Raw genomic sequence first — 19,391 nt, 5'->3', positions numbered from 1 at the left:
AGCGGTTATTATCAGTGCAAACGGTGGCCCAACACGGTATTAAGTAGTTTGTCATAATCCAATTGTTGTAGTTTGGTTTTAGGAGCATTAGCATAGCGACTAATGCCATATTGCTTTGTGTATACTGTCTGCAAATTGCGTGTGTTCTGTGGTCGATTTTCTATTTGCTGGACGAAAAACACGTATTTCCGGGAGAAAGAAACCATGCTGCCCTCGGCTGAGACCGACTAAACCAGCCACGTTGTGAAAAAGTCCATAACAATTCTTCACATCATCGATGGAACTTGAACTCAGGTCTTTTCCACCCATTGTGGGGAGCCGTCGATTCTACCAACTCTGTTGCCCATGAAGGCCCATAATTCAGATCACTCAGTGTAGCTCTCTTTATTGATAACATTGTATTATGTTATTGCAATACAATATTGTATTGCAAATAAAATAAAACATTTTATGAATTGAGTAACAAGAAAACGTACACAAAACCAAAAGTAATTTTTTATTATTAAACGATCATTTTAATACATTTCAGTGCTTTTCTTTGATATAATGATTTCGGGCCCTTGAAAATTCTTGCTCTTAAAGCGGCCGTTCACCCCAGGGAAACTGTTTGTCAGATATAATTGGGTTTAACAGTAAAAAAATATAAAATTAAATAAATCGCAGGAACAAGCTTAGAATAATAACATCATATGTTTCCCCCTTTTTTCGGAGAGCATATTCACCAAAATGCGGTGATAAAACGCACCTGCCATTTCAGAGTAAGAAGTTCACCCAGGACTGATTTATAGATTTATTCACCCTGAGTACCAAATAATACTTAGATTGCTAAGCTCAGGGAAATCTAAGCATTATTTAATATAATATCGTGAATACCTGAAATGGCAGTACAGGTTTATGTCATCTCCGATTTATTTTAAACTTCTTTAGGATGAAGTTATTACTTAAGTGAAGCAAAAATACTAAGCATTGCGACCCAAATGCAGAAATCTTCCCAGAAAATCAAAGAATGTTTGCTTTGCATCACTGTTTGAAGTTTTGATGTTGTCAACCCCTTTCGCTTAGGGCAGTTGAAAATTTCGCGGGTGGGAGAGAATTTGTAGTTTCGCTACTGTTTGAGTAATAAAATTGGTATTTGAGAGTGGAATCTATCCAGCTCAATTGAAAAAGGCCTTTGTTACCACTCTTTAAAAAAGGAGACCCATCCTCACCCAACAATTACAGACCAGTTTGTCAATTGAATACACTCTCAAAGATAATTGAATCCATTGTAATGAAGCAGCTATTTAACTTTATGAAACTTAATTTGTCAGATTACTCTCACGGATTTATCAAGGGTCGTTCCACCTGCACAGATATGATCTCTTTTGTTTCGAACATATCCCAGGCGCTTGACGAAGGAAAACAAGTCGACTCCATCTTCCTTGATTTAAGCAAAGCCTTCGACAAGGTAGTCCATCAGAGACTAATCAACAAACTGCATCACTATGGTCTCAGAGGACGAGCACTAAACTGGATTGAAAACTACTTGGAAGGTAGAGAAATGTCCGTGACATTTAAAGGTAAAACCTCATATCCTTTCAGTCCTGAAATTGGTGTCCCACAGGGTTCATCCTTAGGCCCGCTATTATTTCTTATCTACATCAGTGACCTGCCAAGCACCCTTGGAGACTACCAAATCAAAATCAACATATTTGCAGACGACATAAAAATCTATAAATCAATTCGCAGTACCAATGACTGCAACATCCTAAACGAAGCTCTTCAACGAGTTATTCAGTGGCTGAAGCCGAACAAAATGGCAGTCAATGAAAACAAGTGTGAGCTGATGAGCTTTGCTAATGCACACAAGAAAAACAAACTTAATTTTTCTTATTGTATCAACAACAAGGCAATCAAAAATGTTAGTACAGCCAAAAAATTTAGGTATTTTTATTAAAGAATCATTTTCCTTGTCTCTAATTGTGAAGGCAGCTAGCAAAAAACTAGGTTTCCTGAAAAGAATTAACCGAGACTTCAATCAGTTGGCACTTTTCATCTTTCTTTACAAAATCTATGTTAGGCCAGCCCTAGAATTTGCCTCACAGGTCTGGTACCCACATGTTGCTTATCAAAAATTAGAAATTGAAAATATTCAAAAAAGAACAATCCAATACATTTGCTTTAAAAGTGGCCTTGAATACAATGAGAAATCCTACCAAGAGTGGTGTGTATTCTTTGGACTCGAAACGCTTGAAAAAAGAAGAGATAAAGCCGACTTACTCCTTCTTAACCAGCTGTTAAATGGTATCCTGAATTGCCCTCATCTCGTCTCACAAATAAATTTCAACGCTCCGACAAGAGCGATAAGAAACCATCCTATGCGAGAACAAATTATGGATACTACAACTTCTACAACAGGACTGCAAGATCAATGAACAAAACAAATATTGAGATATTTGACACCCCCGGACACGTCAAGAGGCAACTGAAATTGCTAACCTCATCCGGTACCTGACTTAAAATGGACTCTTCTTGCAAGTTCAAAGACTCTGATTGTGTAATGTGTGTGAAGAAATGCCAGTGCTCTGCCTTACTCCTACCTGTTCACTTAAATAGGACGGATGAGTCCTACTTTTACTTAGTTTTATTTTATCTGTACATTTACTTTTTTCTTTACTTTGGTAAATGTATACTCCAAGCTTCTGCTTTGAAGCTGCGTAATAATGCCTTGTAGCTGCACCCTCAGGCACGTACGTTTGTTTGCTGTTTTGTAACTGTTAACAATAATAATAATAATTACGTGGCTTGCTGTTCTTTTGTTTTATAGTGAACTTGCCCTGAACTAATGTAAGGGGAGAAAACGGATAATCAGCCATGCAGTCCCTGGACTACAAGGACTGATAAAGAGAGGTGGACTACAAGTATTGATAAGGAGCAAAGCAAAGTTTCTTCCTCGATTCTCTGGCGTTTCTGAATATGGGTGTACTGCTCGATCATTTTGCTTCATTTAAGGAAAAGGTTCTCCTCACGATAAATCGGGGATGACATGATCAAATACTCGCTCTTGTGAACGTCGGCGATAACCAACGAAATCAGAGTTTTGTGGATGGATATCTTTGTGAAATTAGCCCAACGTCCAAAGCCCTACACTCATCCTATGAGTAAACGGGTGCCCAAAATTGGTCACTGACATAAAAAAAAATATACCACAATCTGCTCATTGTGTTTGAATAAATGTTTAGAACTAAAGTCAGTTTTACATGAGACAAGTACGTGGAGATTTACACAAAAATAAGTCGAAATTAAGTGCCCACTGAAAGAAATCCCTAGAGAATTCTTCACAATTCTTATTCATATATACTCTCCACTCTATAGATATTGATCCCTCTGTTCCTCCACACCCAGCATTTACTGTGCAACGCACAAAGTTAAACATCTCGAGAGCAGTTTGAAGAATCGGTGAGAGTGGCTTCAAGAAGCCTTCGTTTCGAGAAGTCTTGAATTCTAATCGCGGCGAAGACTGTGGCCTCTGGGTTAAAACAGCTAACCCCCCACCACCAAGATAGGATAACTATCTCGGTGGGGGAAGGAAGTAGCGTTCCCATGAATACATATTAATATACACACATAATATATAACAAAAAACGTTTATACGTACAGAAAATAATCCATATAAAATAAAACAATAAAATATTTCAGCACATGCATTAGGCGTACGGACAATCCACTTCCCTTAAGTTCGTAGTGCCTTCCTCAAACTACCTTAAGATCGTAGACAATTCTTTAATGCGAAATTTCCGGCCAGTTCCCTGGACCTCTGAGAATTCTTCACTTCCAGCAGAAATACTTTTGATGGATAGCAGGTGGCCATTATCTGTGACAAATGGCAAATATCACTTAGCTCCTCAAAATGCTTACATTTGGGGAGGATCATTTTGTCTTCCCTATTCCATTTGCCCCACAATCCATTCATTGCATTACTCCCCATTACTTAAACGCGTCACCGTTGACTACACAGGGCAGAACTTATAATAATACCAGAAGCGGTCGTGTACTGATAGGCTTGTGATGGTCATTGCGAATGCTTCATCTCAGAACAGATGACAGAATTGTGCGCTGCCTTCCTAATGAACCACATAAAGTGGAAAAAATGGGAGACGCAGAGGAACAAAGAATTTTGATAAGCATTCATAAGGTCGCTTGCTAATGGTCTTCTTGAGGACTGATAGATCATTTATAACAAAGAAACATTTCAGTAAAGATTTTTATAATGTTTATAAAACTTATTTATTGATTTAAAGATTTTTAAAAGTAAACATCAAGTCCCTCAGTCTACTAAATTGTTGGAAGTTGAAAGTGGTTTGTTCTTAGTGTAGTGAACGCAGGAATGTAAATAGAAAACCAAAACCAACTAAAGCATTGCAATAAGCAATGCGAGTAGAATTTAAGCATCGAGGCGTCTATTTACTTTCGTTTCAGTGATATTTTAAGCAGGATTGGCTCCGTGGACAATCTTCTCCTTTTATATTAAGTAGCAACATTACTGAACAGATGGCGAGTCTGTGTAAAATTGCATTCGACTTCCAACTATTTAAATAGGAATGGGTCCGCGGGTAAACAAGATTATCTTTTGAACAGGGATGCAGTTATTGTAATCCTCACCGCTACGGTGCTCCCAACCATTATCACTCTTTTGCACTTCTCAGAGATTTATTTTTTCCGCCACAGGCTTGTGCTGTTTAGTCAAATAGGATTGAATCGGAACAGTTTTAAGCACCAAATCTGGAGAAACACCATGTTCTGGAGAGATGCAATCTTCCTACATGCCAAGGGCCTGTTGTGTACCTCACAATCCTGTTACTGGCTCAATGTTACTGTATCGATCTGAGGGGGATGTTTACATATTGATGAGTCAGCTGAAAGTCCAGACTACATCTAGAATGCATTATAGAGGACGTGTTTACCCTTTGGTGTGATTACAAGCAAAAAGGAAAAATGACCTCTCATTTTACGAAAGCAGTCAAGTATAAATAGGGTGTGAGATATAATTAACTTAATAACTAATGAGATGAAACATTTTTGGAGTATTGTATTGAATTTTTAATTGTGTTTTTCACCCGACTGCAGTCGAATAAAAAAAACAAAACAAAACACACTTATGATGCTGAATTTGTGCTGCTTGATATTGGATGGATACATTCACTGCTATAAGAGGAGACACACATTTTGAAATAGCAGAACTGATTATTCAGCAAAGAATAAAAGCAATGTTCTTTTGTTTTCTATTTCAGTCAGTGCAAAATATTTCTATATAATCGTTTAAGTTTTAAGTATAAAGATTGCCTTCCAACTTTAGATCTCTGTGCACAGTGATTATGCAATCGTGGTCCTTCCACATCTCGTTGGAAAAGCTGGCTTTAAATTCCTTCGAGGTGGGAGGAGTGACGACATCCTCCCCTCCTCTCAAAACGCCAGGTGTTTCATCCAGAAAAAGTGACATATCGAGCACAGAATGCGTACACCTCAAATGTCGACCGCCAATGGCGCAAAGAAAATTTAGTTAACTTCAGTCCTTCTATAAAACTCATTCTTATCCTAATCCAGTTTGATCCACGTCTTTTCTTCGATACTAGTTACTTACACTCTTGACGCCACAATAAATTCATTTATTATGCAGCAGTGCTTTACAGCACATTTACCAGAGTCTCAATAACTTGAAAACCGGTTAAAAGCCAGGTAAACGTAAATATAATTCCCCAAAGAATTCTGCGATGCGTAGGGAGAGATGGCAAACAGGGTAGAGGTTTAGGAAATTTTAACCAGTTAAAAAGCAGTTGAGAAATTGGACACTGAGTTAGAGATTCTTCTTACACATCATAGGCCTCTTTGGAGAATTATACGAATATTTGCGTTTAATCCAGTTTGCAAGTGAGCAAGGCTTAAATAAATCTGGTCTGGCGCTCCTCAAGTTACCGATTTCTTGCCCTAGAGTATTGGGTTCTTAGAGGGCTGAACAATAAACTTCGTTTTCCCCGTACAATATCCAGGCAACAGCTTTATAAAAACTTAAAAACAAAGCCTCTGCTACAGATGATCAACGAGTCTGGAGTCATGCTTCTTGCAAAGTTAATTACTTTTGCAACCAATTCACCAAACCTAGCCAACATAATAGCTCCCAACAACAGAGAAAACTCAAGAAACCAACAGCAATTCAAATCCAAACTCTCCAGACTAAAACAAATGGACAGGATGTTCCCCAATGCATTCCTTCACCTCATAAATTATCACAACATTGATTGTAAGAGGTTGCTCAACTCTGAAGCCTACAGGAGTCTCATTTCCAAACAAATTATGAGAAATACAAACAGCTGCCTGCCTGCCTGCCTGCCTGCAACCCAGTAACTACATCCGAGAGCCACATGTGATGTTCTGCAATTTATATTTTTGATCATTATAATTCATATTCGTTGTTAATGTATATACAGAATATCCTATGTATTTTTATATATATATATATTTGTCTTCTTTGTACTGAATTTATGCCCCCTTAGCCTAGTGCTGTGATGGGCTTGCTGTAGTTGCAATAAATGAATATTTATTTATTTATTTATGCTGAGTACTGAGTAATAAGTGATTTTATCATGATGCAAAGAGTGCAGTTAGTACCAATTTTTATCAGTCTTTTGTTATTTCTCCAAAAAGAGGGCACTGTTCCCGCCCTCATCTTTAATAACTCAGATTTTTGAACAACATTATGTTTTTAATGTAGATAATCCTGACTTGATCTTTTTTGGTGTGAAGCATATTATAAATGTCATTTTCTTTTCATCAAAAAACAAAGATTTTCTTTTACGTTCTCGCCGTTACTTTTCTTCTAAAAGGATCCTGATTCTGTAAAAATCGTTATCTTCCTATCGTGGAATATTGTGTAGATATTTCCAAAACACTGTTCTTCTGGATTACAATCATGAATTCCAGTTCGAACGTGTTCCTCAGATAGTCGAAATGCATTTCGGATAGTTGACTGTGATAGCGGACTGTGCAGTGTTCAAAAACACCTAGAATCTTTTTCTTTTCATTATTTATCTCTTCTGTTCTTTGGGACGACCTCCCTTCAAATGTGCTTCCAGAAAATTACAAGCTACAGAAACTGAAGGCTAACAAATATCTTTTGTTTTCTTAACGTACAGCCCATAAGTAGTTATGTTAGATGCGTGTGCGTGTTAAGCGACAAGCAGCTGAGGCTAAGAGTTTTCAATATAATTTATTAACTTTAACAAAACAATAAACAATAAACAACATTTTTCTTTTACTTGAAACATTAATATTCGAAAGCATATTTGAGATATGCACAATTAAAGTTGTACAATATATTAGCCTGTTGAGGAACAAAATTATCCCAGAGATTACGAACGTTTTTTACATGAAAGCATAAATTTTATTGAGGATGGTGCTACGACTAATATTGACAATAATATCTGTCATCTCCTACGAGAAACCTTCATGGAAGAACGAAATATCAGTCTCCATTTTCTACATCCTTGGCCTGCAAGATCCCAACATAACTCCATCAGAGAATATATCTGAAGTAATAATTACTGAGATTTCCTTTCAGCTCTTTAAGATGTGAAGGACTCAATCTGTCTGGAATTATTGAACGATCCATCGCAAATTTTGAAGGCAGCTCTGGTGAACACTTTACCTTTATGATTGTTTATAAGAAAACAATATTGGATAGGCGGAAATTGATAATCAGTAAAGATTGATGAAAAATTTTCCTTTCTGTTGTTTTTCTAAATGAAACACTCTACGCCGCTCTGCGGCGAAATTCCGAACTAATTTTTCTATTATTTGAAAATATTTCGCATATGCTGATCCAAAACACCGTTTATTGATACAACCTGTAGTTTTTGAGGTATTAAATGATAACAATGGGAAAAAGACTTTATAAAAGCCTTGTATGATACAGAGAAGCAGCTTTGAGATTCAATATTTAATATCTTAAATGTCCTTAAAGGAACCATTCTTCTTAGTTTCTGGTTCCAGTGGTCGATTAAAATTTCTTCAAGGAAACAATATTCGACTACTTTCAGTTTATTATAACTTAGATACCAGGAGCACTTCTTTTAGCCTTTATAGAGCTCATATTAGTCTACTTTCAAGCATAACGGATGTTATGTATTATACATACAGTACATGTTTTCGAAAATCATCAGTGTAGATTTAGCTAAACTGCAGTAGCTCGCTGAAAGTCAACCGATTCCCCACCTGTCGCAAGTTTAAAGTATTGAATCTTAAATTCATCTTGAGAATATTTATTAAAACCACGTCTTCATTTACTATGCACAAACTTGGCTATAGATCTAAGAAGCCCTCCCATCGATATGTTTTTGAGCTTCTAAATACTAATCGAATGCTACGAAAGCCTTAAATATTAACTAAACTTATCGGAAAGTGCCTTCGTAGATCTCCATCATTCTTTATGATCCCGTTCGATTTCCTCTCTGGGTGTGCAATGTCACGGATCAGCTACGAGGAGAACCGATAAATAAATAAGTAACTAGGGGGTATACATTTTTCATAAGTCTCGCGTCTAACGATCGTAAAATAAATATTGGCATTTCGTCGTGCATCGAACTAGGCCAACGTGAACACTATAAAGTAAGTCTCCTGGATGTGTCCTCGCTATATAAGAAGAAAATTGAAGTATTTGACGATTGTTTCCTTAGAGAACTGTTTCATCAATTTCATCTGAAAACTTGCAGCTGGTCATATTGAAAATGGAAGCTAAACTATTAGCTGATGTTAACCAACGGGCAGATTATTTCGATTTTAAAAAATGCTTCTCTGCATGATCGTACGGTCATATTGAGAAGCATACACTTACCTAAATATTAGAAAACCACCGCTCGTGTTGTTTACAAATAAAATAATGGAACATTACTTTTATTTGCTATTTTTAATTGACGTTTAACAGTATATTGGAGGAGAACAACTAGTTTTGGTGTAGGAATTTATAATACCGTGGTTGAGTTAGTTGATCCAGGGCAAGGTTTATTTAAAGATTCGATGAACTGATGCCTGCCCTTAGTTTCAAAATTCTAACTCTGTAAACTAACATTCGTTATGAAAATACTTGGATTAAATTTTATGGACTTTGACCATCATAATTATTAATACATAAAGCGACCGAAAGGATTTTAAGAATGAGAGCATCGCTATCCCTGATTGCGCTCTTTGTTTTGATTCATTTTTTGCTAAAATTAGAGTTCAAAAAACGTTTCTGCTTCGTTATCCCTCTCAATGGCATGATTCAAAGTTCCTTTCGTTGATTGTAAATATTCAAACAAAGTGAGTGTGCGAAAAGAAAGAATTCAAGTGTGCTTGTAATTTCTACAGAAAATTGGTGTCTCTCGTGTTTTGAAGTTTGGTTTTTTGAGTATTTTTTTAATTACTGCCTCGATGTATGGACGTAAGTTTTTGTTACCTGAATTTGATTGGGATCCTTGAAAAGTACGCATGCGTGATTTTTGTCGTCTTCTGAAGGAATTGGAAAGTTAATTATATCGGAGATTGCATCGTCTTCTATTCTGCCCTTCTTTCTCTCCTTTAATGCCCAGAGAACTCTTGCTACTGCCCCACATCTGATAATGTGATTAAGTGCGGGCCCCAGCTAGATCAATCGGTCGACGGAAATTATTCTAACTTTATCCACCCTACCCTTAGGATATATTCTGGTGCTCTTAATGTTTAACCATCTCCGTACTTGGCTGGGGTAATTTAAAGAGCCTTCAAAAATCTATCGATATCTTTCACGGTTGCAGGTATCTGGTCTGTTTGGGGAGGGGGAGGATTCTTAATGGCTCTGGTAGCACTGATTCGTTTAACTTAATTACATCTCTGGTAGAACCAATATTTCTTTGGAACTTGCTCATTTAACTACGTAAAGACAGTAGCAGGACCTGCATGAGACAGGGGACAGCATCGTGTAGATTAAAGAGTTGGATCGCATTTTGTAGAGAATGAAATTATTTACATAGATTACTTGTCGTAAACATGTTTTTTTTTCTGAAATAGAGTGTGAGGAAGGAAGGGATTTACTCCATCTGGTGAATATAGTGTTATGTAGCTTTCGGGAAGTTTTCCGTGTGTTAGATTTGAATTTTTGCCTATTGCTATTGTTATGTATATGCATAACAATAGCAATAAATGAATTTTGATTGATTTAAATAATTTCGATTTAGAAAGTTGAGAAAATCACTTGTTGAAAGCTTAAAATGACTGTTTCCTTTTCTCACCCAGATAGGTGTTTTTGAGTTGTTCGCCAATAATCATTTATCGAACCAAGGAGTTCGTATTTTTACTACTAACGAATTTATCTGTAATAAATTATCGTCTTAAAATTGTTTTCTAAACTAAGGCACCTTTATGTAATCTAATCAAATCGAATAAAAATGCTCGATTTGAATTGATTGATTAAACACCTCTTATTGGCAAGATATATCTAAAATTAACTTAAAGTTGTTCCGAAAACTGAAAAAAAAAGAAAAAACACCCCACCTTAATTCAGAAATTTTCTGATGTAAATTATTGGTTGTGAGACCAATAAAAGAAGGGTTTTTTTTTCCAAGTCCCAGATTTGGAGTCCTGCCAGACCAAGTACACTTTGGATTTTCGAGAAAGCAATAAGAAAAAAATCATTTGGGGGGGGAGGGTATTATCTTTCGTAATGTACCTGATATACTATGTTTGAAAAGGCTAACCTGTCCATTCAGATTTATAGAGTTTAAATATCACCTGACCACACTGAAGAATAGAATTAATCACACAGATGGCGAACACTCTGAAACGTAATTGCTCCAATTTAATTATTTTTAGATTTCACTTTTTTAGTCCCTGTTTAGGGACTAAAAAGGGCTGACTAAAGACCCTCTCACTTATGACCGACGTCAGTCTCTTGACCTAATCTTCCACACTCTCCAAGAGATTAAATTAAGGTCTACTGTTAGTAAGTTCCAGTCAGACATTCTCCTTTTGGCAGGTGTTTTCTAGTTAGAAAACGAATTCGAAAAACGAGTTAAAATCGCCCAAACAAATTTTTTTCTATTAATAATTCTCAGGTAGCTAATGAGATATGACATTGCCTCACTGAAAAACTAAGGCAGGTGACTATTGACACAGCATACAAGGTGGTCTAAATCTCTCCCCCCATATTTCGGCATGATTCAACCCAACTGTGAAGACATCATATTGTACAAGAAAGGGAGTCTTGTACAATATGCTGTCTTTTTATGAGACAGACTAACAATTTAGTCTGTCTCATAAACATGTTCACATCCAACACAATTAGTCTCTCGGTGCTTTCCATAGAGCCCTACAGTTTTTACAAAGAGAACAGCTGTAGGAGAGACGCATTCAAGATCATTTACCAATTCATACAGATATAGCACTGCAACATTTCCGATGTTGGACCGAACAAGATAAATATGATGATCAGTTTATCATAAAAAAGGAGCATCCTCCTGCCAGATTTCCTGTAGGAATGATGCAGGATACTCAGCAAAGGACGCAATGAGCAGTTAAACGTTGACGCGGCATTTATGGAACAAGCCTCAAGGAGAATCGCATCCTGTACATGACCTACACTGATTACGCAAAGCCTTCGATTCCGAGCCGCATAGCTAGCTGATAGAAACGCTGAAGATCTACAAAGCAGAGCTAGCTGATAGAAACGCTGAAGATCTAAAAAGCCTAGCTAGCTGATAGAGACGCTGAAGATCTACAAAGTCACCTTGACTCTGACACACTTCACGAAACAGTAGCGAAATGGAGGACCACAAATAAGGTCAAAAAATCGCGACCAGACTGATTCCCATCAGATGAGGAGTCTTCCAGGGAGATACCCTGAGCCCACTGTGCTTGTGTCTAGCACCAACCCACTGTTCACCATGCTCAACAACAGCAAGTACGGATATACCCTAAAAGAAGGGAGGAAGAATCTGTATTCCCTCTCTCAGTTGGTGTACTTGGACGATATCAAACTCTATCCAGCAACAGAGAATCAACTCCAGTAGCTACTTCGAATCACCGAAGAGTTACATCAGTATGCAATTTGGCCTAGACAAATGCAAGACCCATGGATTGGATGAGTGAAATACAGTCGGCTAAACTACGAGCTACAGACCGGTAAAGAGATTGAAGGCATGAGAAGAGAGATCTACAAATATCTGAGGACCATGTAGGTTCCACATCGAGAACACAAGCGGAGCAAAGGCCGTCTGACTAAGAAATACGATCAGAGACCTGTGAAAGCAAAGCTCAATTATGGGACCATGATCAGGGTCGCAAACATTTACGAAGGCCCAGTTTTAACAAAACTCCTTCGAGATTATATATTGGACCAATACTGAGGTGGTTTAGATTATAAGATCGACTAGGATAATGATGACCAAGAGCCTCTAACACTACCCGAAGTAGGCCATTGAGAAACTGAACAAAGCCCGGAAAGGAGATGTGTTATTGTTAAGGGTGACTCCTAGAACGTTAGTTCAAAGCCACACTCGTATCACTGTAATTTTACAGATTGTAAAAATGGGCCAGACATGTAGTAATGTAAGGGTTGTGTAGTTAGCGCGTGTTTTGTTGATTGCTGCTCCTGAGTACTCCTCCACGCCACAGGAAGGTGGGCCAGTTCCAGTAGGTAGGACGCTTAGGATCTCAGTTTATGAGAAAAAATAACATACCTCTGGGAGTCCACTCCAGAGGTGGGGGGAAGGAAAAAAAAAAAAAAGAAAGAGGAAAAAAAGAAAAGAAAGGGGAATTAAAAAAAAAGAAAAAAGGGGAATTGAAAAAAAAGAAAAGAAAAGAGAATTAAAAAAAAAAGGAAAAAAAGGGAAAAAATGAAAGAGAGAAAAAAAATAGAACTTAATAACACTTCCCTTTGCTGAACTCTTATGCACTGTCTTCATAAAGTATTTGTACTATAGATTATTATTCTTAATAAAAATTATTAGTTATGCAGTCAAATTTTACAACACTCTGGACCTATCCAAAGCCATTCGTATCAGCAGAAATTTTCGCCTTTTGGCGAAAATTTCACCTGATTGGCGAACCCATTCAGCGCATTTAGATTACAGGGAGTTTCAATAAGGTGAGTCTCTTTACCAGGAAAAATTGTTCCCACAGCAGTTTCGAATTCTGTCCTGCTGGGTGCAGATGTGGGAAACCACAGGTGGCGCCTTTCACAAAACACTATGCCACTATGTCCAAATATTGTGGAGCGTCATATAAAACATAGCTCCAACTCTGGGCTTCAACACAAAAACAGAGAGGTGTATTGCAATGGTTCCGATTTATAGTTTTATAGTTTTTAGTTTATCATTTAACGAAGAATATAAGAGCTGAACATGCTCATAGAGAACCACTTATTTGTCGATATATCCATTAAAAAAGATAAATATACAAAACAACAATGAGCCCAACACCCAACCCTGAGGGACACCACTAATAACATTAGACCACATAGAACAGTACACATTGATTACCACTCTCTGTCTTCTCCTACTCAACTATCCTTTTATACATTATAGCAACTTGCCCTTAATGCCATACTGCTCCAATTTGTACAGCAGTCTTCCATGTGCAACAGTATCAAAAGCTTTCCTGAAATCCAAGTTAATGATATCAAAATTATTTTTTCACATCTAGTTCCATTGTGACCACATCATAATATCCAATCAAATTGGTCAGAAAAGACTTCCCCTTAACAAACCCATGTTGTGTCTGGTCTGAGCTATTACTGCTGTGTTGTCTAGGTGATCCTGTATCGCCTCTTTAACCAGTGGCTCCATTATTGTATCTACCATAGGCTTCTATGTTGCCTGACAATTGATGTGCATCCCATGCATTTTCTTCTCTGCGATGAGTCCCATTAAATAAATTTTCTGTTTATACGCCGACACGACAACCAAGTCAGTAGAGTTTACAATAAATCGTCAATACAAATATTTATCGTATTTAGTAGTCACGGGCTTGAGCCCCGGTCCACTCAAGGAACGCGTGCTATGCACTCTCGCTCCTGACCACTGGGCTACGTCAGGCCTATTAGTTTATCTGACATCCATTTAGGCCTATACCTAGAGCAGTATTTCTTAGTTGGAACAAAAAGCCTAGTAGCTTCCAAAATTACTTCCTTGAATACTTCCCATTTAGAATTTGCTGTTGGTAACATCATCAGTTGGTCCCTCCCACTGTATAAAAAAAATCTCTGAGACCACGGTAGTCGCTTCACGAAAGCAAAAACCCTTCCCTTTATCCCCCATGGATCTTTAAGTAAATCCCACATCAGTACACTGTGATCACTGCCCCGTAGTGGTTCCTTTATCTGCTTTATCTGTAAATTCTTAATGCATGAATAATCACTGCTGATAATCAGATCAAGGATGTTACTCCCTGTTTTTGCCTTTCTAACATGCTGCTGTAGAAAACAGTCATCCAATAAATCCACAAAAGCCGTGCTAGTGTGCAAATTACCAACCCACACCTTCCAATCTATATCTGGGAAGTTACAGTCCTCCATTTAAGACACTGATTATTTTTGCTTTCCCAGTGCTTATGTCACACCAAACTGTGTCAACTGGATGCACTTCCTTAGATTTTATGTGTTTCTTAACTAACAGCATAACACATCCTCCCTTCCTATCCTGACATTGTACTCCCCAAAATCTAAATTCTGCATCCCTTATGTCTGAGTGTCACCACGTCTCTGATGTCCCAACGATATCCGCCTTGGACGTCTTAACCAGCACTTCAAATTCATCAAATTTATTTACTATACTCCTAACATTGGTGTGCATGCAAGTATACATGTACCTGTTCTTACTCTTAGTTGCTATAAGACAGCCCATGTATTTATTTGTTCCATGATGATTCCCAGCAGTTCCTGAAATACCCAGCAACTGCCTTTCCGGGCTGCTGCTCATTCCAATAGAAGCAGAGAAAGAATCATTTCCACCTCTGCCTGCAGCTGCTGTTAATCTATTTGTCTGCGAATCCCCTCCAAGCAAGTATTCATGGTACCTTGTACCTTCATAAGTAATAGATCTAAATGAACTAACGGATGATTAAAAATTAAATCAGAATCAGTCAAAAATCATCAGGCATATTTGTTATCGTAGCAAAGCCTTTATGGCAACATTCTGAAGACAGACGCATGTGGAATATTTATTATTAATACACTGACGTTTTAGATCTTGTTTTAGCTAAACTGAAATTTAAATTTTGGAAGTATAATATGGTAAGCAACTGTCACATTCATATTCTAATTGAGTTCTCCCAACATTCAGTAATCTTGTGTTATAGTCGGGTTGAGATCCAAGATTCATGACCACCAGCGCTATATTGGAGGATTTTTGCCTATGAAAAACACTGCCGTTCTATAGAATTGACTTGAGGGAGGGGTAAATGGGGCTGGTTTAAGAACGCTTCCATTAGTCTTACATGATCGTGGATTCCTTCCGTCATATGATGTCGGTTGTCCTGTGTGCATCCTCAAATAACGAGTTAAACAGGTATTTGCATCTCACAATGAAAAGTCATTTTACTGTCGGGTGTGCCGACACCTTGATTATAGCCTGGAGCCATTACATTAACGCTCGTACTGACTTGCCGCCTATAATTGATCATTTTCTTAAGGCTTCTTATGAATGGCAGATATTATTCGTCTCATGAATCATGCATGCTTTCCAATCATTACACCTAACGCTCTGCTCTGATAAATATTTATGGAGGAGCTTTCCCCAGTCGATCGATGGTAGTCGTGTAAAGCGTAAATTCGTTACTGACATTTTTTTCTCGTTTTATCTTTGATGTAGATATTGGTCAGCATCCGTATTACTTGAATGGCTGTCCGAAGATATCCCAAGAAGCTTCGCTGATGGCCCTGATACTGATGACTTCTCCCTGTGTGTTGCATTACGGTAAGATGTTTATATTTTTCCACTTTATTTGGATACCCAAAGAATAAGCATACTTTAGCGGAAGGTTTCCTGGGATTAAATTTAAAGCCCTTTTCTCCAGCGGAGGTCAATAACATCTTTACTTAATACCCACCTAATCTCCTTTTGCTCTTTCTTATGCATGTTTTCGATTCTTGATTTCGAATGCCTCTCTGGCTCTCTGGTACGTTTCTAAAAACCATCAATTCCAACGCCACAACAGCACACATTCCTCGTGGGGAAATGGGTTTGCAGTTCGATCCATTCAGTGGATTCCACTCCGAGCGGACATATAATGTAGACAGTGCGCTTTGCCTTATTTTTCCGTTAATAACGGTTAGCCTGACTCGCATTAGTTTTCAGAGTAATTTGTTATAGAGATTTCATCGTTTCTCTTGCATACAAGTAAGCAGAAAGATGGATGAAATACGCTATTGAATTCACTCGTGCCATGTTATCAAATTATGCGATCAATACACCACTGTGGTAAGCGGTATCATGAAGATCGTATAAACACCATTAGGCCTATAGAACTGCTTCGGAGGAAGTAGCCACTTTCTAAAAGTACATCGAAATACCGCCAGCGTACTTAATTGCGTATGATTGTCATTATATATTTAAAACTAAACTAAATTTATTTCTTTGAGTACGTGAACAGGCATTGAATCTCACAGCACAGTGAGTTTCAATGCAGTATAAGGAAAAATAATGGGAATAGCCTGATTTTAATATGCAAACAATATACAAATATACTGACAAATATTTTGGTTTAATATAGAATTGTAGAATGGCATAGTTTAATGATTTATCGAGTACTGTATATATTATAATATAAAATTAATGAAATATTTATCAGTTTATATGTTATTAATTATATTAATACATTTGAAGTATTTTATATTTATGCGATCAGTTTATATGTTAATTCTATTAATACATTTGAAGTATTTTAATACTTTTTAGCTATATTATAATAAAACATTCCGCAGAATTTCACAGCCGCTCTTAATTCTAAAAATTCTAGTCTGATTGAAGCTCTCACCTGCAAATCATCAAAAAAATTTAACAGCGACACTTGGATAATTTCGTCAGTGGCATTTATGAAAATTAGAAATAGGATGGGATCCAAAACCACTTCCTGAGACTCTACTTGTATAAATGGTCACTCTTCAGGGTGGATCCTGAAAATTGACTAGTTATAAGATAATAAAAATTTAATAAAATTTTATTTATAATAAGATAATAATAATAAAAACGCACGCCTATACCACGTAAAAGAGATTAAGAATTTTTTTAAAGAAACATTCTCTATACATATTCTTGTTTGCACATCAGCGACTTAGCACATATTGAGCCGTATGCATTAATGGAGTGTGTTCTGTAGTCGGTTTGCCTGTTTTCTGGATGAAAAACCGGAGATTGTTTTGCGTTTGTTTTGTAGTCGATTTTCTCTTTGCTTGACGAAAAACTCGAGTTTCCTGGAGAAACAACCATGTCACCCTCGACTGAGACCGACTAACTGAGCCACGTTGTGAAAAAAAACCCATAAAAATCCCTCACATCATCGACGGGACGTGAATTCGGGCCTTTTCTACCGGTTCTGCATAGGACGGCGATTCTACTAACTGTGCTACCCACGAGGGCCTTAAGATTATGTATTGAAGCTGATTAACTTTAATTAAAATGATCAATGAAAATTAATCTTTTTTCACGTGGTACAACCTTGCAGTTTTATTATTTTATTTTAATCTTTAAGACGGCAGCCCACATGATGTCCTTGTTCCAACTTATAATTAATACCTTCACAGCAATGCATATATTAGGCTTTATTTAATTGAATAATCTGAAGAATAAAGAATAGTTAAACAAAGATTAATGATCTAGTAGATAAAGAATTCAATTTGACATTTTTCCACTGTTTCTTATAGTTATGATGAAGACTTTTGGGAATTCAGTGTATCTCCACTTCAAGAAGACTCAAGCGGAAAATGCCGAAGAGAGAGAGTGAAAGAACAAAGAGTAGAACTGTGTCGACCAGTGAAGAAAGAGATAGACAAAACCGACATTGTGATTGGCGAAGTAGATTTTGATCACTACATATCGACTCTTTCCAACTATAGACTTCAGCCATCTCTTCTCTAACTCTATCTCTCTCTCTAGTCAACTTTTCCCACCAAAATTTATTCAAAGAGCTACAGTTATTTTCGGTGAACAAAGACACTGTTGACAACAGACATTCATATAGATATGTTTGCGTGTGTATGTGTTTGCAGTTTTATCTCGAGACATGCTGACTGCTTTTCTGTCGATTATATCATATCTTGTTCACCAACGCTTCAAATATTGAGAGATAAACTCATAAAACTTATGCTTTTGTAAAAAAAATACCAAAAATATATACCAACTAGGAAATATAAGCCAGTGTGGCCAGTTTTATTGTACAGTTGTATAAAACATGCAGATATGTTTAAGTATGTAATTTTGTCCTAGCCATGTGAATAGCTCAGACACAAAACTACAGTTGCAAGCTGATATTAAAATCGTTATGGTTTTGCATGATTAGTTTTCACTTCCCAAACTGTAAATGTACACACTGCTTAATATTCGATTAATTTTAGTCTTCAGCATAGTCCTGACAATCACCCGCTTTTCAAGTATGCCAAATAACATGAATAAAAATAAAAGATCCATACGAGTACTTATGAATCATCTTATTTTATCATCTACAGTTATCCACAATTTTTGTGTAATTTTATGATATTCTTTATGTTTCTTTGTATATTTGTGTTTCTTATCTGAGAAAGTGAGTATCTTGTTTTCTTAACTATTAATCTAAGTCATGTTTCTAGTCTGCACTAATTTCGAAATTATTTACAAAGTTTATAAGACTCAATTGGGATATCTTCTTTACTGAAGATTACAGAAATTTGAGCACTGTTACATTCAAATTTATTATTATTTTTTTTTTCATATTAACATTGTACACAGTGTGGATTCCTACTGAATTTCGATGTAATCCCATTCTCATAGACGAATATAATTTGCTAGCATTCTCTGTTTGTAATCCCTTCTACATATTAGACTTATTTTCTAAAAAAAAAAATGCCTATTTTCTGATGTGAACAAATACTGAATGTGTCAGAGAAGATGCGCAATGCTGGGGTAGATTAAATAGAATACATGTTAAGGGCAGAGAGCGAACACCATTTCAGCTGTCTACTGCCATCTTTGTAATATCATAGACATTTCTTCGATCGAAGATTTTATTTCTGTAACGTTGATTAAAAAGGAAGTTCACACGATAGGACTGAATGATTGTACAAGCAATCGTGTGTGGTGTATTAAATCAAGTGTTGCTTGAAAATTGAATTAATAAAACCTTCTTCAAAAAAAGGGGCTTGCTTTATTTAGAGAACT

General features: G+C 36.8%; 1 protein-coding gene across 1 annotated transcript in view; it reads left to right on the top strand.

The window, feature by feature from the left end:
- The window catches only part of LOC150080046 (uncharacterized), a 525,991-nt gene extending 507,333 nt beyond the window's left edge, over positions 1-18,658 (top strand). The window contains exons 4-5 of the mRNA XM_090381794.1: positions 15,852-15,956; positions 17,903-18,658. Of these exons, the coding sequence (XP_090237920.1) occupies positions 15,852-15,956; positions 17,903-17,982 (185 nt within the window). The 3' untranslated portion in view covers positions 17,983-18,658. The remainder of the gene's footprint in view (positions 1-15,851; positions 15,957-17,902) is intronic.
- The last annotated feature ends 733 nt before the right edge of the window (positions 18,659-19,391 follow it).

This window comes from Mastigoproctus giganteus, chromosome 9 (genome assembly GCF_048544385.1).
Source record: "Mastigoproctus giganteus isolate SK-2022 chromosome 9, ASM4854438v1, whole genome shotgun sequence".
In the NCBI taxonomy this organism is placed as follows: domain Eukaryota; kingdom Metazoa; phylum Arthropoda; class Arachnida; order Uropygi; family Thelyphonidae; genus Mastigoproctus; species Mastigoproctus giganteus.
This window is presented reverse-complemented; position numbering and strand designations above follow the sequence as displayed.